The 27,335-nt window shown below is 48.0% G+C and overlaps 1 protein-coding gene across 1 annotated transcript in view; it reads right to left on the minus strand.

Annotated features, from left to right (window-relative positions):
* The window catches only part of LOC106593329 (chloride intracellular channel protein 5), a 60,991-nt gene that overhangs the window by 10,479 nt on the left and 23,177 nt on the right, over nucleotides 1-27,335 (minus strand). Inside the window, exons 2-4 of the mRNA XM_045721228.2 lie at nucleotides 11,355-11,464; nucleotides 6,163-6,288; nucleotides 4,554-4,660 (exon numbers count right to left, since the gene is read on the minus strand). Of these exons, the coding sequence (XP_045577184.1) occupies nucleotides 4,554-4,660; nucleotides 6,163-6,288; nucleotides 11,355-11,464 (343 nt within the window). The remainder of the gene's footprint in view (nucleotides 1-4,553; nucleotides 4,661-6,162; nucleotides 6,289-11,354; nucleotides 11,465-27,335) is intronic.

The raw sequence follows: 27,335 nt of genomic DNA on the forward strand, positions 1-27,335 counted from the left end.
GATAGAGGTGGGACAGCATTATAACCATTGTGATAGAGGTGGGACAGCATTATAACCATTGTGATAGAGGTGGGACAGCATTATAACCATTGTGATAGAGGTGGGACAGCATTATAACCATGTGTGAGGTGGGCGAGAGGTGGGACAGCATTATAACCATTGTGATAGAAGTGGGACAGAAGAGGTGGGACAGCATTATAACCATTGTGATAGAAGTGGGACAGCATTATAACCATTGTGATAGAGGTGGGACAGCATTATAACCATTGTGATAGAGGTGGGACAGCATTATAACCATTGTTATAGAAGATGGACAGCATTATAACCATTGTTATAGAAGATGGACAGCATTATAACCATTGTGATAGAGGTGGGACAGCATTATAACCATTGTGATAGAGGTGGGACAGCATTATAACCGTTGTGATAGAGGTGGGACAGCATTATAACCATTGTGATAGAGGTGGGACAGCATTATAACCATTGTGATAGAAGTGGGACAGCATTATAACCATTGTGATAGAGGTGGGACAGCATTATAACCATTGTGATAGAGGTGGGACAGCATTATAACCATTGTTATAGAAGTGGGACAGCATTATAACCATTGTGATAGAGGTGGGACAGCATTATAACCATTGTGATAGAGGTGGGACAGCATTATAACCATTGTGATAGAGGTGGGAGCAGAAGAGGTGGGACAGCATTATAACCATTGTGATTGAAGTGGGACAGCATTATAACCATTGTTATAGAAGTGGGACAGCATTATAACCATTGTGATTGAAGTGGGACAGCATTATAACCATTGTGATAGAGGTGGGACAGCATTATAACCATTGTGATAGAGGTGGGACAGCATTATAACCATTGTGATAGAGGTGGGACAGCATTATAACCATTGTTATAGAAGATGGACAGCATTATAACCATTGTGATTGAAGTGGGACAGCATTATAACCATTGTGATAGAGGTGGGACAGCATTATAACCATTGTGATAGAGGTGGGACAGCATTATAACCATTGTTATAGAAGATGGACAGCATTATAACCATTGTGATAGAAGTGTAGCAGAAGAGGTGGGACAGCATTATAACCATTGTGATTGAAGTGGGACAGCATTATAACCATTGTGATAGAGGTGGGACAGCATTATAACCATTGTGATAGAGGTGGGACAGCATTATAACCATTGTTATAGAAGATGGACAGCATTATAACCATTGTGATTGAAGTGGGACAGCATTATAACCATTGTGATAGAGGTGGGACAGCATTATAACCATTGTTATAGAAGATGGACAGCATTATAACCATTGTGATAGAGGTGGGACAGCATTATAACCATTGTTATAGAAGATGGACAGCATTATAACCATTGTGATAGAGGTGGGACAGCATTATAACCATTGTGATAGAGGTGGGACAGCATTATAACCATTGTGATAGAAGTGGGACAGAAGAGGTGGGACAGCATTATAACCATTGTGATAGAGGTGGGACAGCATTATAACCATTGTGATAGAGGTGGGACAGAAGAGGTGGGACAGCATTATAACCATTGTGATAGAGGTGGGACAGCATTATAACCATTGTGATAGAGGTGGGACAGCATTATAACCGTTGTGATAGAAGTGGGACAGCATTATAACCATTGTGATAGAGGTGGGACAGCATTATAACCATTGTGATAGAGGTGGGACAGCATTATAACCATTGTGATAGAGGTGGGACAGCATTATAACCATTGTGATAGAGGTGGGACAGCATTATAACCATTGTGATAGAAGTGGGACAGAAGAGGTGGGACAGCATTATAACCATTGTGATAGAAGTGGGACAGCATTATAACCATTGTGATTGAGGTGGGACAGAAGAGGTGGGACAGCAATCCCAAGGGCCGGCATTTATATGCCCCCAAAAGAAAGATTTAAAAGGTCCGATTAGGAAGGAAGAGGTGGTGTTTGCTCAGATTAGGAAGGAAGAGGTGGTGTTTGCTCAGATTAGGAAGGAAGAGGTGGTGTTTGCTCAGATTAGGAAGGATGAGGTGGTGTTTGCTCAGATTAGGAAGGAAGAGGTGGTGTTTGCTCAGATTAGGAAGGAAGAGGTGGTGTTTGCTCAGATTAGGAAGGAAGAGGTGGTGTTTGCTCAGATTAGGAAGGAAGAGGTGGTGTTTGCTCAGATTAGGAAGGAAGAGGTGGTGTTTGCTCAGATTAGGAAGGAAGAGGTGGTGTTTGCTCAGATTAGGAAGGAAGAGGTGGTGTTTGCTCAGATTAGGAAGGAAGAGGTGGTGTTTGCTCAGATTAGGAAGGAAGAGGTGGTGTTTGCTCAGATTAGGAAGGAAGAGGTGGTGTTTGCTCAGATTAGGAAGGAAGAGGTGGTGTTTGCTCAGATTGTGCCTAGGACATTGAACTCATCATTACATCTGGTTGGCAAGCATGTGAATGGTTTGTGTACAGAGTGGTTGATGACACATGTGTTGATGTATTGTTGTAAATACTTGTATGTGGAAGAGCGGGAAAGATAGATGTGTAGGGTTATTGAGGTTGGACGGGGATGGGGGGGGAGGGTTGGAAGAGATTTTGGGGGATCGGTGAAGGTTTGTTAAAAGTCAGTAAAGCTCTTTCTAATGTTCTTAGTAGTACAGGATTAGGGGTTTAGTTATTCTTAGTGTTTGTTTCTTTATTAATTTAGTCTGGAAGCTGTGATTGTGACTACACACTCCAGTCCAGTAGATGGCGGCATTTCGAGAAGTGGAATTGTTTCGATTTTTTTTGGGGGGGGGGGGGGTGTTTCCGCCTCACAGAGGAAGTGGGGCTCTTTGAGTCACGTGGCTCAGGGCTCAACTTGTGGTGTGCTTTGCTCCCTGGAGCAGGATGATCCAAAAAGGGGTGATCAGTGGTATTGTATTTGGTATTTTATCAGGATACCAATAAGCTGTTGCAAAAGCAGCAGCTACTCTTCCTGGGGATCCACACAGAACATGAAACATAATACAGAACCTTAATAGACAAGAACAGCTCAAAGACAGAACTACGCAGACCTACAGAATTTCAGCACGCTTATAGGGAAGGACACTCAACAAGCACAGAAATTACATAAATGACTGATGATTGGCTGAGAGAAATTGATGATAAATTGATTGTGGGAGCTGTTTTGTTAGACTTCAGTGCAGCTTTTGACATTATTGATCATAGTCTGCTGCTGGAAAAACGTATGTGTTATGGCTTTACACCCCCTGTTATAATGTGGATAGAGAGTTACTTGTCTAACAGAACACAGAGGGTGTTCTTTAATGGAAGCCTCTAAAATATAATCCAGGTAGAATCAGGGATTCACCAGGGCAGCTGTTTAGGCCCCTTGTTGTTTTCAATCTTTACTATCGACATGCCACTGGCTTTGAGTAAAGCCAGAGTGTCTATGAATGCGGATGACTCAACACTACACACGTCAGCTACTACAGCGACTGAAATGACTGCAACACTTAATAAAGAGCTGCAGTTAGTTTCAGAGTGGGTGGCAAGGAATAAGTTAGTCCTAAATATTACTAAAACTAAAAGCATTGAATTTGGAACAAAACACTCACTAAACCCTAAACCTCAACTAAATCTTGTAATAAATAATGTGGAAATTGAGCAAGTTGAGATGACTAAACTGCTTGGAGTAACACTGGATTGTAAACTGTTATGGTCAAAACATATTGATGTAGTAGTAGCTAAGATGGGGAGAAGTCTGTCCATAATAAAGCGATGCTCTGCCTTCTTAACAACACTGTCAACAAGGCAGGTCCTACAGGCCCTAGTTTCTACCTTCTTAACAATACTATCAACAAGGCAGGTCCTACAGGCCCTAGTTTCTACCTTCTTAACAACACTATCAACAAGGCAGGTCCTACAGGCCCTAGTTTCTACCTTCTTAACAACACTATCAACAAGGCAGGTCCTACAGGCCCTAGTTTCTACCTTCTTAACAACACTATCAACAAGGCAGGTCCTACAGGCCCTAGTTTCTACCTTCTTAACAGCACTATCAACAAGGCAGGTCCTACAGGCCCTAGTTTCTACCTTCTTAACAACACTATCAACAAGGCAGGTCCTACAGGCCCTAGTTTCTACCTTCTTAACAACACTATCAACAAGGCAGGTCCTACAGGCCCTAGTTTCTACCTTCTTAACAACACTATCAACAAGGCAGGTCCTACAGGCCCTAGTTTTGTCGCACCTTGACTACTGTTCAGTTGTGTGGTCAGGTGCCATAAAAAAAGGACTTAGGAAAATTGCAATTGTCTCAGAACAGAGCAGCACAGCTGGCCCTTGGATGTACACAGAGAGCTAATATTAATAATATGCATGTCAATCTCTCCTGGCTCAAAGTGGAGGAGAGATTGACTTCATCACTACTTGTATTTATGAGAGGTGTTGACATGTTTAATGCATCGAGCTGTCTGTTTAAACTACTAGCACACAGCTCAGACACCCATGCATACCCCACAAGACATGTTCTAGGGGTTAGGGTTAGGGTTAAAGGTAGGGGTTAGGCTATGTGTCCTACCTCCATTAGCTTCAGGCTTGGTGTTCTTGATGTACGCTGAGAACTTGGCAAAGATGTTGTTTCCAGCTGTGTTAGACTCTCTCTGCTTGGCTGCCAACTTAGGGTACCTGCAAGAGGAAGACACAGAGATACAGTCAGATACAGGAACACTGAGATACAGTCAGATACAGGAATACTGAGATACAGTCAGACACAACCAGACACAGAGATACAGTCAGACACAGAGATACAGTCAGATACAGGAATACTGAGATACAGTCAGATACAGGAACACTGAGATACAGTCAGATACAGGAATACTGAGATACAGTCAGACACAACCAGACACAGAGATACAGTCAGACACAGAGATACAGTCAGATACAGGAATACTGAGATACAGTCAGATACAGGAACACTGAGATACAGTCAGACACAGGAACACAGAGATACAGTCAGATACAGGAACACTGAGATACAGTCAGATACAACCAGACACAGAGATACAGTCAGATACAGGAATACTGAGATACAGTCAGATACAGGAACACTGAGATACAGTCAGATACAACCAGACACAGAGATACAGTCAGATACAGGAATACAGAGATACAGTCAGACACAGGAATACTGAGATACAGTCAGATACAGAGATACAGTCAGATACAGAGATACAGTCAGATAGAGAGATACAGTCAGACACAGAGATACAGTCAGATACAGGAACACTGAGATACAGTCAGACACAGAGACAGTGGAAAACACCTAGATCACAGTATCATCTATTGAGCTGTATTCAACAGATATATATATATATAATGTAGCGGGCTGGATCAGGACTCGTACTGACGCTACATTGGGTGGTGCGTATGAAGCCGAACGGTACAGAGGAGTTCAGTGTAGATACACATTGTGGTCGGAGAGCTAGCTGCCTGTGTACAAGGTGACATAGGGGGGGGAGAGAGAGAAGGGGGAGAGAGAGAAGGGGGAGAGAGAAGGGGGAGAGAGAGAAGGGGGAGAGAGAGAAGGGGGAGAGAGAAGGGGGAGAGAGAAGGGGGAGAGAGAGAAGGGGGAGAGAGAAGGGGGAGAGAGAAGGGGGAGAGAGAGAAGGGGGAGAGAGAAGGGGGAGAGAGAAGGGGGAGAGAGAGAAGGGGGAGAGAGAAGGGGGAGAGAGAAGGGGGAGAGAGAGAAGGGGGAGAGAGAAGGGGGAGAGAGAGAAGGGGGAGAGAGAGAAGGGGGAGAGAGAGAAGGGGGAGAGAGAAGGGGGAGAGAGAAGGGGGAGAGAGAGAAGGGGGAGAGAGAAGGGGGAGAGAGAGAAGGGGGAGAGAGAAGGGGGAGAGAGAGAAGGGGGAGAGAGAAGGGGGAGAGAGAAGGGGGAGAGAGAGAAGGGGGAGAGAGAAGGGGGAGAGAGAAGGGGGAGAGAGAGAAGGGGGAGAGAGAAGGGGGAGAGAGAGAAGGGGGAGAGAGAAGGGGGAGAGAGAGAAGGGGGAGAGAGAAGGGGGAGAGAGAGAAGGGGGAGAGAGAAGGGGGAGAGAGAAGGGGGAGAGAGAAGGGGGAGAGAGGACGTACTCCTAGGAAGACATGTGACGTTGTGGTGTTGTATTAATACAGCGCGATACCGTAGCCTTACTTGGGCGGAGCCAGTACATCCTCCAGGAACTCTTCAATCTTGTTGATGTCCGTCTTCACCTCTCCGTTAAATGTCAGGAAAGGAGGATGGGTCCCTGGGGCTAGGTTATGGAGGTCAGCTGGCTTCCTATTGGACAACAGAGAGATAGAGTTACTTCTAATTGGAGCAGAGAGGGACAGGGTTAGTGCCTATTGGACAAAAGAGAGACCAGGGTTACTTCCTATTAAAGCAGAGAGAGACAGGGTTACTTCCTATTAAAGCAGAGAGAGAGACCAGGGTTACTTCCTATTAAAGCAGAGAGAGACCAGGGTTACTTCCTATTAAAGCAGAGAGAGAGACAGGGTTACTTCATATTAAAGCAGAGAGAGACCAGGGTTACTTCCTATTAAAGCAGAGAGAGACAGGGTTACTTCCTATTAAAGCAGAGAGAGAGACAGGGTTACTTCCTATTAAAGCAGAGAGAGACCAGGGTTACTTCCTATTAAAGCAGAGAGAGAGACCAGGGTTACTTCCTATTGAAGCATAAAGAGAGACAGGGTTACTTCCTATTAAAGCAGAGTGACCAGGGTTACTTCCTATTAAAGCAGAGAGAGAGACCAGGGTTACTTCCTATTAAAGCAGAGAGACAGGGTTACTTCCTATTAAAGCAGAGAGAGAGAGGGTTACTTCCTATTAAAGCAGAGAGAGAGACCAGGGTTACTTCCTATTAAAGCAGAGAGAGACAGGGTTACTTCCTATTAAAGCAGAGAGAGACCAGGGTTACTTCTTATTAAAGCAGAGAGAGAGACCAGGGTTACTTCCTATTAAAGCAGAGAGAGAGACAGGGTTACTTCCTATTAAAGCAGAGAGAGACAGGGTTACTTCCTATTGAAGCAGAAAGAGAGACAGGGTTACTTCCTATTAAAGCAGAGAGAGACCAGGGTTACTTCCTATTAAAGCAGAGAGAGAGACAGGGTTACTTCCTATTAAAGCAGAGAGAGACCAGGGTTACTTCCTATTAAAGCAGAGAGAGAGACCAGGGTTACTTCCTATTAAAGCAGAGAGAGAGACCAGGGTTACTTCCTATTAAAGCAGAGAGAGAGACAGGGTTACTTCATATTAAAGCAGAGAGAGACCAGGGTTACTTCCTATTAAAGCAGAGAGAGAGACCAGGGTTACTTCCTATTAAAGCAGAGAGAGACCAGGGTTACTTCCTATTAAAGCAGAGAGAGAGACCAGGGTTACTTCCTATTAAAGCAGAGAGAGAGACCAGGGTCTCTTCCTATTAAAGCAGAGAGAGAGACAGGGTTACTTCCTATTAAAGCAGAGAGAGACCAGGGTTACTTCCTATTAAAGCAGAGAGAGAGACCAGGGTTACTTCCTATTAAAGCAGAGAGAGACCAGGGTTACTTCTTATTAAAGCAGAGAGAGAGACCAGGGTTACTTCCTATTAAAGCAGAGAGAGACCAGGGTCTCTTCCTATTAAAGCAGAGAGAGAGACAGGGTTACTTCCTATTAAAGCAGAGAGAGACCAGGGTTACTTCCTATTAAAGCAGAGAGAGACAGGGTTACTTCCTATTAAAGCAGAGAGAGAGACCAGGGTTACTTCCTATTAAAGCAGAGAGAGAGACCAGGGTTACTTCCTATTAAAGCAGAGAGAGACAGGGTTACTTCCTATTAAAGCAGAGAGAGAGACCAGGGTTACTTCCTATTAAAGCAGAGAGAGACAGGGTTACTTCCTATTAAAGCAGAGAGAGAGACCAGGGTTAATTCCTATTAAAGCAGAGAGCGAGACCAGGGTTACTTCCTATTAAAGCAGAGAGAGACCAGGGTTACTTCCTATTAAAGCAGAGAGAGACAGGGTTACTTCCTATTAAAGCAGAGAGACCAGGGTTACTTCCTATTAAAGCAGAGAGAGACCAGGGTTACTTCCTATTAAAGCAGAGAGAGACCAGGGTTACTTCCTATTAAAGCAGAGAGAGACCAGGGTTACTTCCTATTAAAGCAGAGAGAGACCAGGGTTACTTCCTATTAAAGCAGAGAGAGACAGGGTTACTTCCTATTAAAGCAGAGAGAGAGACCAGGGTTACTTCCTATTAAAGCAGAGAGAGACCAGGGTCACTTCCTATTAAAGCAGAGAGAGAGACCAGGGTTACTTCCTATTAAAGCAGAGAGACCAGGGTTACTTCCTATTAAAGCAGAGAGAGACCAGGGTTACTTCCTATTAAAGCAGAGAGAGACAGGGTTACTTCCTATTAAAGCAGAGAGAGAGACCAGGGTTACTTCCTATTAAAGCAGAGAGAGACCAGGGTTGCTTCCTATTAAAGCAGAGAGAGGCCAGGGTTACTTCCTATTAAAGCAGAGAGAGACCAGGGTTACTTCCTATTAAAGCAGAGAGAGACCAGGGTTACTTCCTATTAAAGCAGAGAGAGAGACCAGGGTTACTTCCTATTAAAGCAGAGAGAGAGACCAGGGTTACTTCCTATTAAAGCAGAGAGAGAGACCAGGGTTACTTCCTATTAAAGCAGAGAGAGACCAGGGTTACTTCCTATTAAAGCAGAGAGAGACATGGTTACTTCCTATTAAAGCAGAGAGAGACCAGGGTTACTTCCTATTAAAGCAGAGAGAGACATGGTTACTTCCTATTAAAGCAGCGAGAGACAGAGTTACTTCCTATTAAAGCAGAGAGAGACATGGTTACTTCCTATTAAAGCAGAGAGAGACCAGGGTTACTTCCTATTAAAGCAGAGAGAGACCAGGGTTACTTCCTATTAAAGCAGAGAGAGACAGGGTTACTTCCTATTAAAGCAGAGAGAGAGACCAGGGTTACTTCCTATTAAAGCAGAGAGAGACCAGGGTCACTTCCTATTAAAGCAGAGAGAGAGACCAGGGTTACTTCCTATTAAAGCAGAGAGACCAGGGTTACTTCCTATTAAAGCAGAGAGAGACCAGGGTTACTTCCTATTAAAGCAGAGAGAGACAGGGTTACTTCCTATTAAAGCAGAGAGAGAGACCAGGGTTACTTCCTATTAAAGCAGAGAGAGACCAGGGTTGCTTCCTATTAAAGCAGAGAGAGGCCAGGGTTACTTCCTATTAAAGCAGAGAGAGACCAGGGTTACTTCCTATTAAAGCAGAGAGAGACCAGGGTTACTTCCTATTAAAGCAGAGAGAGAGACCAGGGTTACTTCCTATTAAAGCAGAGAGAGAGACCAGGGTTACTTCCTATTAAAGCAGAGAGAGAGACCAGGGTTACTTCCTATTAAAGCAGAGAGAGACCAGGGTTACTTCCTATTAAAGCAGCGAGAGACAGAGTTACTTCCTATTAAAGCAGAGAGAGAGACAGGGTTACTTCATATTAAAGCAGAGAGAGACCAGGGTTACTTCCTATTAAAGCAGAGAGAGAGACCAGGGTTACTTCCTATTAAAGCAGAGAGAGACCAGGGTTACTTCCTATTAAAGCAGAGAGAGAGACCAGGGTTACTTCCTATTAAAGCAGAGAGAGAGACCAGGGTTACTTCCTATTAAAGCAGAGAGAGACCAGGGTTACTTCCTATTAAAGCAGAGAGAGGCCAGGGTTACTTCCTATTAAAGCAGAGAGAGAGACCAGGGTTACTTCCTATTAAAGCAGAGAGAGACAGGGTTACTTCCTATTAAAGCAGAGAGAGAGACCAGGGTTACTTCCTATTAAAGCAGAGAGAGACCAGGGTTACTTCCTATTAAAGCAGAGAGAGAGACCAGGGTTACTTCCTATTAAAGCAGAGAGAGAGACCAGGGTTACTTCCTATTAAAGCAGAGAGAGAGACCAGGGTTACTTCCTATTAAAGCAGAGAGAGAGACCAGGGTTACTTCCTATTAAAGCAGAGAGAGAGACCAGGGTTACTTCTTATTAAAGCAGAGAGAGACGGGGTTACTTCTTATTAAAGCAGAGAGATAAGTGTCTAAATGGAAGTTTGATTGAAAATCCCAACTTGTGACATAAATCTGAGCTGATGTAGCATGACCTCTACTACTGAATCAGCTGGTTGTCATGTCTTTCCCTTTCCTCAGTGGATCAGACACCTGGGAGTGTTACCAAGGTTACACTGTCCCTTTCCTCAGTGGATCAGACACCTGGGAGTGTTACCAAGGTGACACTGTCCCTTTCCTCAGTGGATCAGACACCTGGCAGTGTTTCCAAGGTGACACTGTCCCTTTCCTCAGTGGATCAGACACCTGGGAGTGTTACCAAGGTGACACTGTCCCTTTCCTCAGTGGATCAGACACCTGGGAGTGTTACCAAGGTGACACTGTCCCTTTCCTCAGTGGATCAGACACCTGGGAGTGTTTCCAAGGTAACACTGTCCCTTTCCTCAGTGGATCAGACACCTGGCAGTGTTTCCAAGGTGACACTGTGCCTTTCCTCTGTGGCGGTGCCTACTTAGGACACAGAGCTAAAGCAGTGTACCTCTTTAGCCCCTGTCCCTTAACCACTAACCGCTGACGTACCTCTTTAGCCCCTGTCCCTTAACCCCTAACCCTGACGTACCTCTTTAGCCCCTGTCCCTTAACCCCTAACCCTGATGTACCTCTTTAGCCCCTGTCCCTTAACCCCTAACCCTGACGTACCTCTTTAGCCCCTGTCCCTTAACCCCTAACCCTGACGTACCTCTTTAGCCCCTGTCCCTTAATCCCTAACGCTGACGTAACTCTTTAGACCCTGTCCCTTAACCACTAACCCTGACGTAACTCTTTAGCCCCTGTCCCTTAACCCCTAACCCTGACGTACCTCTTTAGCCCCTGTCCCTTAATCCCTAACCGCTGATGTACCTCTTTAGCCCCTGTCCCTTAATCCCTAACCGCTGACGTAACTCTTTAGACCCTGTCCCTTAACCACTAACCCTGACATAACTCTTTAGCCCCTGTCCCTTAACCCCTAACCCTGACGTACCTCTTTAGCCCCTGTCCCTTAATCCCTAACCGCTGATGTACCTCTTTAGCCCCTGTCCCTTAACCCCTAACCGCTGACGTAACTCTTTAGACCCTGTCCCTTAATCCCTAACCGCTGACGTAACTCTTTAGACCCTGTCCCTTAACCACTAACCCTGACGTAACTCTTTAGCCCCTGTCCCTTAACCCCTAACCGCTGACGTAACTCTTTAGACCCTGTCCCTTAATCCCTAACCGCTGACGTAACTCTTTAGACCCTGTCCCTTAACCCCTAACCGCTGGCATACCTCTTGAGGTCGACTGTGGTGACATTGAAGACCACTCCCTTCAGCCACAGGATCATGAAGAGACGCTGGGAGAACGGACAGTTACCGATACTCTCTCCATCACTACCCGCCTAGAGAGAGAGAGAGAGAGAGAGAGAGAGAGAGAGAGAGAGAGAGAGAGAGAGAGAGAGAGAGAGAGAGAGAGAGAGAGAGACAGAGAGAGAGAGAGAGAGAGAGAGAGAGAGAGAGAGAGAGAGAGAGAGAGAGAGAGAGACAGAGAGAGAGATAGACAGAGAGAGAGAGAGAGAGAGAGAGAGAGAGAGAGAGAGAGAGAGAGAGAGAGAGACAGAGACAGAGAGAGAGAGAGAGAGAGAGACAGAGAGAGAGAGACAGAGAGAGAGAGACAGAGAGAGAGAGACAGAGAGAGAGAGAGAGAGAGAGAGATAGAGAGAGAGATGAACTACAGAGAGATGAACCTGGAGTAGAGTCCCCTAAGCTAGCTGGTCCTTCCATAACAAAGCCATCACCTACAGAGAGATCAGAGAGTCCCCCGCTGTAGGCAGACCTGGCTCTCAAGAGAAGACAGGCTATGTGCAACACTGCCCACAAAATGAGGTGCAAAATGTGCTGCACTTCCTAACCTCCTGCCCAAATGTATGACCATATTAGAGACACATATTTCTCTCAGATTACACAGATACACAAAGAATTAGAAAACAAATCAAATTTTGATAAACTCCCATATCTACTGGGTGAAATTCCACAGTGTTTCATCACAGCAGCAAGATGTGTGACCTGTTGCCACAAGAAAAGGTCAACCAGTGAAGAACAAACACCTTTATAAATACAACCTATATTTATGTTTATTTATTTTCCCTTAACTATTTGCACATCATTACAACACTGTACATAGACATAATATGACATTTGAAATATCTTTATTCTCCTGAGTGGCGCAGCGGTCTAAGGCACTGCATCTCAGTGCTATAAGTGTCATTACAGACCCCGGTTTGATTCCAGGCTGAATCACAACTGGCCGTGATTGGAATTCCCATACAGAAAAGCATAATTGGCCCAACGTTGTCTGGGTTAGGTCTTGGCCGGGTTAGGTCGTCATTGTAAATAAGAATTTGTTCTTAACTGACTTGCCTTGTTAAATAACGGTTAAATAAACTTTGGTGAGTGTAATGTTTACTCTTGATTAAAAATAAAAAATAAACTTTTATTTATTATCTATTTCACTTGCTTTGGCAATGTAAACATATGTTTCCCCATGGCAATAAAGTCCTTAAATTGAAATGGAATTGAGAGAGAGAGAGAGAGAGAGAGAGAGAGAGAGAGAGAGAGAAAGAGGGGGAGAGAGAGAGGGGGAAGGGAGAGAGCGAGAAGGAGGGGAAGGCGAGAGAGGGAGAGAAGGGGGAGATAGAAAGGGGAGAGAGAGAGAGGAGGGGAGAGATCAGGTATCTCACTCTGTGTGTGTGTGTGTGTGTGTGTGTGTGTGTGTGTGTGTGTGTGTGTGTGTGTGTGTGTGTGTGTGTGTGTGTGTGTGTGTGTGTGTGTGTGTGTGTGTGTGTGTGTGGAGTTTCCACAGCGGTGGAAACTAACCCAGTCACCTGACACCATGGACTGACTGAATTATGAATACTGATTCCATTACCTGCTTCACTGACCACAGAGACACCTTTACATAGCAATGGGCTGGGAATGGAGCTAAGGGTCCACAGGGCTGGCTGTGGGGCTAGGGGTCCACAGGGCTGGCTGTGGGACTAGGGTCCACTGGGCTGGGTGTGGGGCTAAGGGTCCACAGGGCTGGGTGTGGGGCTAAGGGTCGACAGGGCTGGGTGTGGGGCTAAGGGTCCACTGGGCTGGGAATGGAGCTAAGGGTCCACAGGGCTGGCTGTGGGGCTAGGGGTCCACAGGGCTGGGTGTGGGACTAGGGTCCACTGGGCTGGGTGTGGGGCTAAGGGTCCACAGGGCTGGGTGTGGGGCTAAGGGTCCACAGGGCTGGGTGTGGGGCTAGGGGTCCACAGGGCTGGGTGTGGGGCTAAGGGTCCACTGGGCTGGGTGTGGGGCTAGGGGTCCACAGGGCTGGGTGTGGGGCTAAGGGTCAACGGGGCTGGGTGTAGGGCTAAGGGTCCACAGGGCTGGGTGTGGGGCTAGAGGTCCACAGGGCTGGGTGTGGGGCTAAGGGTCCACAGGGCTGGGTGTGGGGCTAGGGGTCCACAGGGCTGGGTGTGGGGCTAGGGGTCCACAGGGCTGGGTGTGGGGCTAAGGGTCCACAGGGCTGGGTGTGGGGCTAGGGGTCCACAGGGCTGGGTATGGAGCTAGGGGACCACAGGGCTGGGTGTGGGGCTAGGGGTCCACAGGGCTGGGTGTGGGGCTAGGGGTCCACAGGGCTGGGTGTGGGGCTAGGGGTCCACAGGGCTGGGTATGGAGCTAGGGGTCCACAGGGCTGGGTATGGAGCTAGGGCTAATTTACTAATATGTCAAATTAGTTTAGAATGGTCCATTATTAAATGGACAGAATCAGCGGATAAAACACATGTCATCTGTATTCACTAGAATATCAAATGGAGGACGCTTTCCTGCCGGTCCATTTGTCCATTTGCTGGGTAGGATTCTCTGGTTATTTATACTCCTCCTATTCATCAGTCATGCTGGGTAGGATTCTCTGGTTATTTATACTCCTCCTCTTCATCAGTCATGCTGGGTAGGATTCTCTGGTTATTTATACTCCTCCTCTTCATCAGTCATGCTGGGTAGGATTCTCTGGTTATTTATACTCCTCCTCTTCATCAGTCATGCTGGGTAGGATTCTCTGGTTATTTATCCTCCTCCTCTTCATCAGTCATGCTGGGTAGGATTCTCTGGTTATTTATACTCCTCCTCTTCATCAGTCATGCTGGGTAGGATTCTCTGGTTATTTATACTCCTCCTCTTCATCAGTCATGCTGGGTAGGATTCTCTGGTTATTTATACTCCTCCTCTTCATCAGTCATGCTGGGTAGGATTCTCTGGTTATTTATACTCCTCCTCTTCATCAGTCATGCTGGGTAGGATTCTCTGGTTATTTATACTCCTCCTCTTCATCAGTCATGCTGGGTAGGATTCTCTGGTTATTTATACTCCTCCTCTTCATCAGTCATGCAGGGTAGGATTCTCTGGTTATTTATACTCCTCCTCTTCATCAGTCATGCTGGGTAGGATTCTCTGGTTATTTATACTCCTCTTCATCAGTCGTGCTGGGTAGGATTCTCTGGTTATTTATACTCCTCCTCTTCATCAGTCATGCTGGGTAGGATTCTCTGGTTATTTATCCTCCTCCTCTTCATCAGTCATGCTGGGTAGGATTCTCTGGTTATTTATACTCCTCCTCTTCATCAGTCACGCTGGGTAGGATTCTCTGGTTATTTCACTCCACACATCAACCACTGTTTGAGAAGCATGTAGCCTCTCTCTGGGCGACAGGTGATATTCAACCCATCGCTCTGTATACCATGGGCTCTCCTACCCTGTTCCTGTAGCAACCCAGGACTCTGTATGCCATGGGCTGGCAAACCCTGTTCCTGCAGCTACCCTGGCTCCTTATGCCATGGGCTCTTCTACCCTGTTCCTGCAGCTACCCTGGCTCCTTATGCCATGGCCTCTCCTACCCTGTTCCTGTAGCTACCCAGTACTCTGTATACCATGGGCTCTCCTACCCTGTTCCTGCATCTACCCAGTACTCTGTATGCCATGGCCTCTCCTACCCTGTTCCTGCAGCTACCCAGTACTCTGTATGCCATGGTCTCTCCTACCCTGTTCCTGCAGCTACCCAGTACTCTGTATGGGCTCTCCTACCCTGTTCCTGCTTCTACCCAGTACTCTGTATGGGCTCTCCTACCCTGTTCCTGCAGCTACCCAGTACTCTGTATGGGCTTTCCTACCCTGTTCCTGCAGCTACGCAGTACTCTGTATGGGCTCTCCTACCCTGTTCCTGCAGCTACCCAGTACTCTGTATGCCATGGGCTCTCCTACCCTGTTCCTGCATCTACCCAGTACTCTGTATGCCATGGTCTCTCCTACCCTGTTCCTGCATCTACCCAGTACTCTGTATGCCATGGTCTCTCCTACCCTGTTCCTGCATCTACCCAGTACTCTGTATGCCATGGGCTCCATTACCCTGTTCCTGCATCTACCCAGTACTCTGTATGCCATGGTCTCTCCTACCCTGTTCCTGTATCTACCCAGTACTCTGTATGGGCTTTCCTACCCTGTTCCTGCAGCTACCCAGTACTCTGTATGCCATGGGCCCTCCTACCCTGTTCCTGCAGCTACCCAGTACTCTGTATGCCATGGGCTCTCTAACCCTGTTCCTGCATCTACCCAGTACTCTGTATGGGCTCCATTACCCTGTTCCTGCAGCTACCCAGTACTCTGTATGCCATGGGCTCTCTAACCCTGTTCCTGCATCTACCCAGTACTCTGTATGGGCTCCATTACCCTGTTCCTGCAGCTACCCAGTACTCTGTATGCCATGGGCTCTCTAACCCTGTTCCTGCATCTACCCAGTACTCTGTATGCCATGGGCTCCATTACCCTGTTCCTGCATCTACCCAGTACTCTGTATGCCATGGGCTCCATTACCCTGTTCCTGCATCTACCCAGTACTCTGTATGCCATGGGCTCCATTACCCTGTTCCTGCATCTACCCAGTACTCTGTATGCCATGGGCTCCATTACCCTGTTCCTGCATCTACCCAGTACTCTGTATGCCATGGGCTCCATTACCCTGTTCCTGTAGCTACCCAGTACTCTGTATGCCATGGGCTCCATTACCCTGTTCCTGCAGCTACCCAGTACTCTGTATGCCATGGGATCTCCTACCCTGTTCCTGTAGCTACCCAGTACTCTGTATGCCATGGGCCCCCCTACCCTGTTCCTGCATCTACCCAGTACTCTGTATGCCATGGGCTCTCCTACCCTGTTCCTGCAGCTACCCAGTACTCTGTATGGGCTCCATTACCCTGTTCCTGCAGCTACCCAGTACTCTGTATGGGCTCCATTACCCTGTTCCTGCAGCTACCCAGTACTCTGTATGCCATGGGCTCTGCTACCCTGTTCCTGCAGCTACCCAGTGCTTCATTTGGGAAACCAAGTTAAATCTGTTTCGGGAATGTCCATAGTAACATGTTTTCACAACTAAACATATTTCATTAAACTATTGGCATCACCTCTCTCTGCACACTGGAGAAAGGAATGAAGGAGGGAGAGAGAGGAGGAGATGGAAACGCACGGTGGTGAGATATTCTGTAGCTGAAGCTAAACTGTGAGACTATTAATTATGAAAATATAAACAATGTCCTATTACTAGGCTATTCAAAATAAATAGAAATGAACTATAAGTGTAGGCTAGCTCTGTAAGTTAACCCTGCCTCAGTGAACCAACAGCATGGCCTAGGGCTATACAACCTAAATGTTCTGGATAGACATTTTGGAGTGTAGCATAAGGTAACCGGTCCATCCTGTATGGATAATAATACAGTCCACACAGGAAGGTGATCGCTAGTGTGTTTAACTTCGGACTATAAGCTAGACCAATTATGTACCGAAGACATCTTCGGGGTGGCAGGGTAGCCTAGTGGTTAGAGTGTTGGATTAGCAACTGACAGGTTGCAAGTTCAAATCCCCGAGCTGACATGGTACAAATCTGTCGTTCTGCCCCTGAACAAGGCAGTTAACCCACTGTTCCTAGGCCATCATTGAAAATAAGGGTTTGTTCTTAACTGACTTGCCTAGTTAAATAAAGGTTAAAATAAAAAAATCTTATATTAGTTATTTGTTTCTTCAATTGATGTCAGAGTGGTTATGAATGACTGGGTTTGTCCAAACTTTCGACTGGAACTGAATATGAAGTGTAATACCGGGATGCAAACTCAAAATGCAATTACACGTCAACTCAATATCTGACTTTGGGTCCAGGTGTCTTCTTGTTTTAAGACATTGTTGTGTGTGAGGTTTATACCCTGATTTAGCTCACTGCAGTAAAAAAGGTTTAATGAATTTGACTAGACCGTAAACTTCAGCTTCATAATATTTACTTAGACAGAATTTGTGTAAGGTTAGGGCTAGCATCCACTGGTTGGTGTGAGGAGGACAGTATGGTCAGTTTCAACATCTAGTTTTCATTTACATTTGGTTGAGTTGTCAACTAACTTCGAATTCAACGTGAAATCAACAAAACATTTCGCCATGTCACCATGGATTTAGGTTAAAATAAATAAAGTGAAAACATCATTGATTCAACCAGTTTCTGCCCAGTGGGTGGAGGTCAGGCTAGCTAGCTAGTGTAGTATGGGGTGTGGAGGTCAGGCTAGCTAGCTAGTGTAGTATGGGGTGTGGAGGTCAGGCTAGCTAGCTAGTGTAGTATGGGGTGTGGAGGTCAGGCTAGCTAGCTAGTGTAGTATGGGGTGTGGAGGTCAGGCTAGCTAGCTAGTGTAGTATGGGGTGTGGAGGTCAGGCTAGCTAGCAAGTGTAGTATGGGGTGTGGGGGTCAGGCTAGCTAGCTAGCTAGTGTAGTATGGGGTGTGGAGGTCAGGCTAGCTAGCTAGTGTAGTATGGGTCGGGGTGTGGCGGTCAGGCTAGCTAGCTAGTGTAGTATGGGGTGTGGAGGTCAGGCTAGCTAGCTAGTGTAGTATGGGGTGTGGAGGTCAGGCTAGCTAGCTAGTGTAGTATGAGTCGGGGTGTGGCAGTCAGGCTAGCTAGCTAGTGTAGTATGGGGTGTGGGGGTCAGGCTAGCTAGCTAGTGTAGTATGGGTCGGGGTGTGGAGGTCAGGCTAGCTAGCTAGTGTAGTATGGGGTGTGAGGGTCAGGCTAGCTAGCTAGTGTAGTATGGAGTGTGGAGGTCAGGCTAGCTAGTTAGTGTAGTATGGGGTGTGGGGGTCAGGCTAGCTAGCTAGTGTAGTATGGGTCGGGGTGTGGCGGTCAGGCTAGCTAGCTAGTGTAGTATGGGGTGTGGAGGTCAGGCTAGCTAGTGTAGTATGGGGTGTGGAGGTCAGGCTAGCTAGTGTAGTATGGGGTGTGGAGGTCAGGCTAGCTAGCTAGTGTAGTATGGGTCGGGGTGTGGAGGTCAGGCTAGCTAGCTAGTGTAGTATGGGGTGTGGAGGTCAGGCTAGCTAGCTAGTGTAGTATGGGGTGTGAGGGTCAGGCTAGCTAGCTAGTGTAGTATGGGGTGTGGAGGTCAGGCTAGCTAGCTAGTGTAGTATGGGGTGTGGAGGTCAGGCTAGCTAGCTAGTGTAGTATGGGTCGGGGTGTGGAGGTCAGGCTAGCTAGCTAGTGTAGTATGGGGTGTGGGGGTCAGGCTAGCTAGCTAGTGTAGTATGGGGTGTGGCGGTCAGGCTAGCTAGCTAGTGTAGTATGGGGTGTGGAGGTCAGGCTAGCTAGCTAGTGTAGTATGGGGTGTGGAGGTCAGGCTAGCTAGCTAGTGTAGTATGGGTCGGGGTGTGGAGGTCAGGCTAGCTAGCTAGTGTAGTATGGGGTGTGGAGGTCAGGCTAGCTAGCTAGTGTAGTATGGGTCGGGGTGTGGAGGTCAGGCTAGCTAGCTAGTGTAGTATGGGGTGTGGCGGTCAGGCTAGCTAGCTAGTGTAGTATGGGTCGGGGTGTGGAGGTCAGGCTAGCTAGCTAGTGTAGTATGGGTCGGGGTGTGGCGGTCAGGCTAGCTAGCTAGTGTAGTATGGGTCGGGGTGTGGCGGTCAGGCTAGCTAGCTAGTGTAGTATGGGGTGTGGCGGTCAGGCTAGCTAGTGTAATATGATGGACCACTGTATCTGATGAGCGAGCCACTGTCTCTCTGTACCATGCTGACTAGACTGTATGCCAATGCCCCCACCATTGATGCTGTAGTGGAGCTTCTGTCTATGCGTGTGTGGCGTGTGTGTGTGTGTGTGTGTGTGTGCGTGTGTGTGTGTGCGCGTGTGTGTGTGTGTGTGTGTGTGTGTGTGTGTGTGTGTGTGTGTGTGTGTGTGTGTGTGTGTGTGTGTGTGTGTGTGTGTTGAAGCTTCTACAAGTGTATTGTTGTTGCTGAGTTCTATGGGTCCTGTGGCAACACAATGCACTGCTGATCATTATAGACAGTTAACATCTAGAACACCGAGGACAATAGAGGGACAGTGACAGCAGGACTGACCTAATACACTGAGCTCTACTATGCAAACACTTCATTTGCTCACTGCGTCAATTTTTAAAAAACGTTTTAGTGTATTTTCAGGTTTAAATAGTTTGTAATTTCCACTTTTTAAAATGTCATACTTGATTTTTTTTGTATGTATCCACCGCTATAAATTTATAATCCACATAATTATTCACATTTCCTGTTGCTGCAGGATTATTTTCCTGCTGTAGGAGACTGGCTCAAACTGAGATCCTACATCTGTAGGGCTTTCCTTGACTAAACTGACCAGAGGACTACAATACAAAGCAGTTTTGTGTACTGAACAAAAATATAAAACGCAACATGCAACAATTTCAAAGATTTTACTGAGTTAAAGTTCATATGAGGAAATCAGTCAATTGAAATTAACCCATTAGTCCCTAATCTATGGATTTAACATGACTGGGAATACAGATAGATAGATATACAGTGTACTTGGAAAGTATTCAGACCCCTTGACTTTTTCTACATTTTGTTACATTACAGCCTTGTTCTAAAATTGATAAAATTATCACTCCACCAATCAGGCCTTTATGGTAGAGTTGTCAGACGGAAGCCACTACTCAGTAAAAGGCACATGACAGCCCACTTGGAGTTTGCCAAAAGGCACCTAAAGGACTCTCAGACCATGAGAAGCAAGATGTTCTGCTCCAGAGTGTTTTGGACCTCAGACTGGGGCAAAGGTTCACCTTCCAACAGGACAAGTCTCTGAATGTCCTTGAGTGGCCCAGCCAGAGCCTGGACTTGAACCCGATCGAACATCTCTGGAGAGACCTGAAAATAGCTGTGAAGCAACGCTCCCCATCCAACCTGACAGAGCTTGAGAGGATCTGCAGAGAAGAATGGGAGAAACTCCCCAAATACAGGTGTGCCAAGCTTGTAGCGTCATACCCAAGAAGACTCGAGACTGTAATCGCTGCCAAAGGTGCTTCAACAAAGTACTGAGTAAAGGGTCTGAATACTCATGTTAATGTGATATTTCAGTTGTTTTTTTCTATAACAGTTTTTTCTTTGTCATTATGGGGTATTTATTGTGTGTGGATTGATAAGGGGGGAAAAAACATTTAATCAATTATTTTCTAAGGCTGTAACGTAACAAAATGTAGAAAAAGTCAAGGGGTCTGAATACTTTCTGAATGCACTGTATGTTGGTCACAGATACCTTTAATAAAAATTGACCTCACAATGGGCCTCAGAAGCATTTCGCTCCACTCGCAATAACATCTGCTAGCCATGTGTATGTGACCAATAAAATGCCAAATTCCCTAAAATGACATTGGATGCGGCTTATGGTAGAGAAATCAATGTTCAATTCTCTGGCAACAACTCTGGTGGATGGTCCTTGCAGTCAGCATGCCAAATGGTCTGTTATTGTCCTCAAGCAAAAGGTGCACCTGTGTAATGATCATGCGGTTTAATCAGCTTCTGTTTATGCCACACCTGTCAGGTGGCTGGATTATCTTGACAAAGGATAAAATGCTCACTAACAGGGATGTAAACACATTTGAGATAAATAATATTTTTGTGTGTATGGAACATTTCTGCGAACTTTTATTTCAGCTCATTAAACATGGGACCACCACCTTACATGTTGTGGTTCTGTTGTTCAGTATATTATAGCCCTCTCTCTGTACAATGCTAAACTAAACAGACTGAGGAGGGGCTGATGACAGACTGACCTGAGGACAGACTGACCTGACGACAGACTGACCTGAGGACAGACTGACCTGACGACAGACTGACCTGAGGAGGGGCTGATGACAGACTGACCTGAGGAGGGGCTGATGACAGACTGACCTGAGGACAGACTGACCTGACGACAGACTGACCTGAGGAGGGGCTGATGACAGACTGACCTGAGGAGGGGCTGACGACAGACTGACCTGAGGAGGGGCTGATGACAGACTGACCTGAGGACAGACTGACCTGACGACAGACTGACCTGAGGAGGGGCTGATGACAGACTGACCTGAGGAGGGGCTGACAACAGACTGACCTGAGGAGGGGCTGACGACAGACTGACCTGAGGAGGGGCTGACCGACAGACTGACCTGAGGACAGACTGACCTGATGACAGACTGACCTGAGGAGGGGCTGATGACAGACTGACCTGAGGAAAGGGCTGACGACAGACTGACCTGACGACAGACTGACCTGAGGAGGGGCTGACGACAGACTGACCTGAGGATGGGCTGACGACAGACTGACCTGAGGAGGGGCTGACGACAGACTGACCTGAAGAGGGGCTGACCGACAGACTGACCTGAGGAAAGGGCTGACGACAGACTGACCTGACGACAGACTGACCTGAGGAGGGGCTGACGACAGACTGACCTGAGGAGGGGCTGATGACAGACTGACCTGACGACAGACTGACCTGAGGAGGGGCTGACGACAGACTGACCTGAGGAGGGGCTGACGACAGACTGACCTGAGGAAAGGGCTGACGACAGACTGACCTGAGGAGGGGCTGACGACAGACTGACCTGAGGAGGGGCTGACGACAGACTGACCTGAGGAGGGGCTGACGACAGACTGACCTGACGACAGACTGACCTGATGACAGACTGACCTGAGGAGGGGCTGATGACAGACTGACCTGAGGAGGGGCTGACGACAGACTGACCTGACGACAGACTGACCTGAGGATGGGCTGACGACAGACTGACCTGACGACAGACTGACCTGAGGAAAGGGCTGACGTCAGACTGACCTGAGGAGGGGCTGATGACAGACTGACCTGAGGAGGGGCTGACCGACAGACTGACCTGAGGAGGGTCTGATGACAGACTGACTTGACGACAGACTGACCTGAGGAGGGGCTGACCGACAGACTGACCTGAGGAGGGGCTGACGACAGACTGACCTGACGACAGACTGACCTGAGAAGGGGCTGACCGACAGACTAACCTGAGGAAAGGGCTGACGACAGACTGACAGACTGACCTGAGGAGGGGCTGACCGACAGACTGACCTGAGGAAAGGGCTGACGACAGACTGACCTGAGGAGGGGCTGACGAAAGATCAGGATTAAACTCAACTAGAATGACCTGAGGTTCATTGGAGAGATGACACTTTGTTCAAATCCAAAACATTTACAATCAAATGTATTTTTAAGATGAAATTGCCCTGGTTTGTTATGGTGTGTGTCCACTGCCCACAATCCCTCGGGGTGAATAAACTCCAGGCTAGTCATTGATTCTCAGAGCAGTGGTTCAGCAGATCTGACGGACTGACCTTCACCATCCTGATGTCAGGGCACTGGACTGACCTGACCTAATAAGACGGACCAGATACACTGACCTGATGAACCTACAACAACTCTCATCTCCTCTTACCAAAGACACCTGGATGTTTACCTTGATAGTGCTCTGGTTTGTTATGATAGTACCCACTGTCCACAGTACACTCGGGGTGAATAAATTCCAGGTCAGTCCCCTTGTCTCAGAAGAGAGATTTAGTTGAGGCTAAAGCATTGTGAGCTGTTTAGTGTTAAGAAGTATCAGAATCTTTTCAAATCAATAGTCCTCCTCTTCCTGGCCTTAATGTGTGGACCTCCTCTTCCTGACCTTAATGTGAGAACCTCCTCTTCCCTTTAACATGTGAGAACCTCCTCCTTCCTGTCCTTAATGTGTGGACCTCCTCTTCCTGACCTTAATGTGAGAACCTCCTCTTCCTGAAACGTAATGTGTGGGGTCCTTTAACATGCGTGATGTGAGTTAGATTGGATCCTGGGAGATGCTGCGCTGGTCCATGTGCTGTCTGTCACTCCCTCTATATGGGGCAGGTCCCCCCAGAGCAGCATGGGAAACAGAGATGCAACATGTCTTGGTTTTCAGCCTTGGACTGTCTGTTTTTGTTTTTTTTACCTTCAGGTCATAGTTTTTAAAATAAGGAACGTGTAAAGCGGTGAATAGTCAGTGGCCTGTCTGCTTAAAGGATGTAAGCAGGTACCCACACCTGCTTCTCTCTGCCTCCCCTTTCCTCTAGTCCTCCAGGTACCCACACCTGCTTCTCTCTGCCTCCCCTTCCTCTAGTCCTCCAGGTACCCACACCTGCTTCTCTCTGCCTCCCCTTTCCTCTAGTCCTCCAGGTACCCACACCTGCTTCTCTCTGCCTCCCCTTTCCTCTAGTCCTCCAGGTACCCACACCTGCTTCTCTCTGCCTCCCCTTTCCTCTAGTCCTCCAGGTACCCACACCTGCTTCTCTCTGCCTCCCCTTTCCTCTAGTCCTCCAGGTACCCACACCTGCTTCTCTCTGCCTCCCCTTCCTCTAGTCCTCCAGGTACCCACACCTGCTTCTCTCTGCCTCCCCTTTCCTCTAGTCCTCCAGGTAGCCACACCTGCTTCTCTCTGCCTCCCCTTTCCTCTAGTCCTCCAGGTACCCACACCTGCTTCTCTCTGCCTCCCCTTTCCTCTAGTCCTCCAGGTAGCCACACCTGCTTCTCTCTACCTCCCCTTTCCTCTAGTCCTCCAGGTAGCCACACCTGCTTCTCTCTACCTCCCCTTTCCTCTAGTCCTCCAGGTACCCACACCTGCTTCTCTCTGCCTCCCCTTCCTCTAGTCCTCCAGGTACCCACACCTGCTTCTCTCTGCCTCCCCTTTCCTCTAGTCCTCCAGGTAGCCACACCTGCTTCTCTCTGCCTCCCCTTTCCTCTAGTCCTCCAGGTACCCACACCTGCTTCTCTCTGCCTCCCCTTTCCTCTAGTCCTCCAGGTACCCACACCTGCTTCTCTCTGCCTCCCCTTTCCTCTAGTCCTCCAGGTACCCACACCTGCTTCTCTCTGCCTCCCCTTTCCTCTAGTCCTCCAGGTACCCACACCTGCTTCTCTCTGCCTCCCCTTTCCTCTAGTCCTCCAGGTACCCACACCTGCTTCTCTCTGCCTCCCCTTTCCTCTAGTCCTCCAGGTAGCCACACCTGCTTCTCTCTGCCTCCCCTTTCCTCTAGTCCTCCAGGTAGCCACACCTGCTTCTCTCTGCCTCCCCTTTCCTCTAGTCCTCCAGGTACCCACACCTGCTTCTCTCTGCCTCCCCTTTCCTCTAGTCCTCCAGGTACCCACACCTGCTTCTCTCTGCCTCCCCTTTCCTCTAGTCCTCCAGGTACCCACACCTGCTTCTCTCTGCCTCCCCTTTCCTCTAGTCCTCCAGGTAGCCACACCTGCTTCTCTCTGCCTCCCCTTTCCTCTAGTCCTCCAGGTAGCCACACCTGCTTCTCTCTGCCTCCCCTTTCCTCTAGTCCTCCAGGTACCCACACCTGCTTCTCTCTGCCTCCCCTTTCCTCTAGTCCTCCAGGTACCCACACCTGCTTCTCTCTGCCTCCCCTTTCCTCTAGTCCTCCAGGTACCCACACCTGCTTCTCTCTGCCTCCCCTTTCCTCTAGTCCTCCAGGTAGCCACACCTGCTTCTCTCTGCCTCCCCTTTCCTCTAGTCCTCCAGGTAGCCACACCTGCTTCTCTCTACCTCCCCTTTCCTCTAGTCCTCCAGGTAGCCACACCTGCTTCTCTCTGCCTCCCCTTTCCTCTAGTCCTCCAGGTAGCCACACCTGCTTCTCTCTGCCTCCCCTTTCCTCTAGTCCTCCAGGTAGCCACACCTGCTGTAACCCTCCCTGTATTCACATATAGTGTCTCAGTGAGAGTACTGATCCAGGATTCAGGTCCCTTATTATTCATTATGATTTAAAAGTCCAAACTAATCGTGGACACATTGTGCATACGGCCCAGAACCAGGACGGATGCAGATGGATGTCAACCCCCGAGGATGTCCAGTGGATTTGGTAGGATAGTGTTTTACCACAGAGCTGTTGTCATAGCGCAGGATGGAGAAGGATGTGTTATTCTGCCAGCTGTTGGTATTGGTGTCTCCTGGGTCGACCTCAGCGGAACCTGTTGCTACGGTAACTCGACCCCTACTATTACAACACTACGCGCCGTCCACTACTACACTACAGACACACACACACACACACACACACACACACACACACACACACACACACACACACACACACACACACACACACACACACACACACACACACACACACACACACACACACACACACACACACACACCGTCCACTACTACACTACAGAACACACACACACACACACACACACACTGTCCACTACAGAACACACACACACACACACACACTGTCCACTACTACACTACACACTGTCCACTACTACACTACACTACACACTGTCCACTACTACACTACACACACCTGTAACACACATCTTACCTTAACGAAAAGCTCTATCTCAGGGTCTCTGTCTTCTCCGTTTGGTGAGGTCATGTCTGTCTGTCTGTCTGTCTGTCTGTCTGTCTGTCTGTCTGTCTGTCTGTCTGTCTGTCTGTCTGTCTGTCTGTCTGTCTGTCTGTCTGTCTGTCTGTCTGTCTGTCTGTCTGTCTGTCTGTCTGTCTGTCTGTCTGTCTGTCTGTCTGTCTGTCCGTCCTTCGAGTTTACTGTCCCTTACGATGCAGTAAGAGCCAATTCTGCACGTCTTCAAAATTACTGTAGCCTACATCCTCCTGTCCGTCCGGACGACAGAGCTCATTGTGACTTCTCTCCTGCTCGTAGCTCTCCTGCTCGTAGCTCTCCTGCTCGTAGCTCTCCTGCTCGTAGCTCTCCTGCTCGTAGCTCTCCTCTCCTGCTCGTAGCTCTCCTCTCCTGCTCGTAGCTCTCCTCTCCTGCTCGTAGCTCTCCTGCTCGTAGCTCTCCTGCTCGTAGCTCTCCTGCTCGTAGCTCTCCTGCTCGTAGCTCTCCTGCTCGCAGCTCTCCTGCTCGTAGCTCTCCTGCTCGTAGCTCTGTCCTTAGGTTAGGATGCTTTGTTCTGTATTGCTCCGCACCTCTACCTTTCCTCCAGTTTCCTCCAGGCTCCAAACAATGTCGTCAGGTGGAATGCAGAGTGAAACAGGTAACAGGTAGTAACGACTGTAGACCAGGTGTGGCTCTGATTTGGCCCCCTAGCTACAGCTGCGTGATGAGAAGCAGACAGCTCTGACTGACACACAGAGAGAGAGAGAGAGAGAGAGAGAGAGAGAGAGAGAGAGAGAGAGAGAGAGGGAGAGAGAGAGAGAGAGAGAGAGAGGGAGAGAGAGAGGGAGAGAGAGAGAGAGGGAGAGAGAGAGAGAGAGAGAGAGAACAGAACAGGTGGCAGGCTATAGCAAGGGGGCGGAGCTCTGTACTACTCACTCGTCCATCTCTCTCTCTCTCGCTTTTTCCCCTTCACTTCACCCTCCTCACCCTCCTCTCTCTCCCCCTCACTTCACCAACTCTCTCCTTCACCTCTCGCACACTTCACCCTCCTCTCTCTCCCTCCTCACTCCCTGATTCACCTCACCTCATCTCTCGCTCTTCCCCTCTCATCTCCCTGTCTCTCTCTCTCTCTCTCTCTCTCTCTCTTTCCCCTCTCATCTCCCTATCTCTCTCTCTCTCTCTCATCTCCCTTCCTCCATCTCTCTCTCTCTCTCTCTCTCTCATCTCCCTTCCTCCATCTCTCTCTCTCTCTCTCTCTCTCTCATCTCCCTATCTCTCTCTCTCTCTCTCTCTCTCTCATCTCCCTTCCTCCATCTCTCTCTCTCTCTCTCTCTCTCTCTCTCTCTCTCTCTCTCTCTCCCCCTCAGCATCACTGAAAACTCACTACTTTCGTCAGTGAAATCAGGTCAGGTACGGCGCCTCCCCTCTGAAGGCTGTGTGGTCACTCTTGTTCAATGATCTTTGCATGACATTCTAGTCACAAACATAAACAGGTGTTAGATAGGGAAATAAGATGCATTTTCTGCTCGTTTGATTCACTCCATATTATAGAAGT

This window comes from Salmo salar, chromosome 06, assembly GCF_965601325.2.
Source record: "Salmo salar chromosome 06, fSalSal1, whole genome shotgun sequence".
Taxonomy (NCBI): domain Eukaryota; kingdom Metazoa; phylum Chordata; class Actinopteri; order Salmoniformes; family Salmonidae; genus Salmo; species Salmo salar.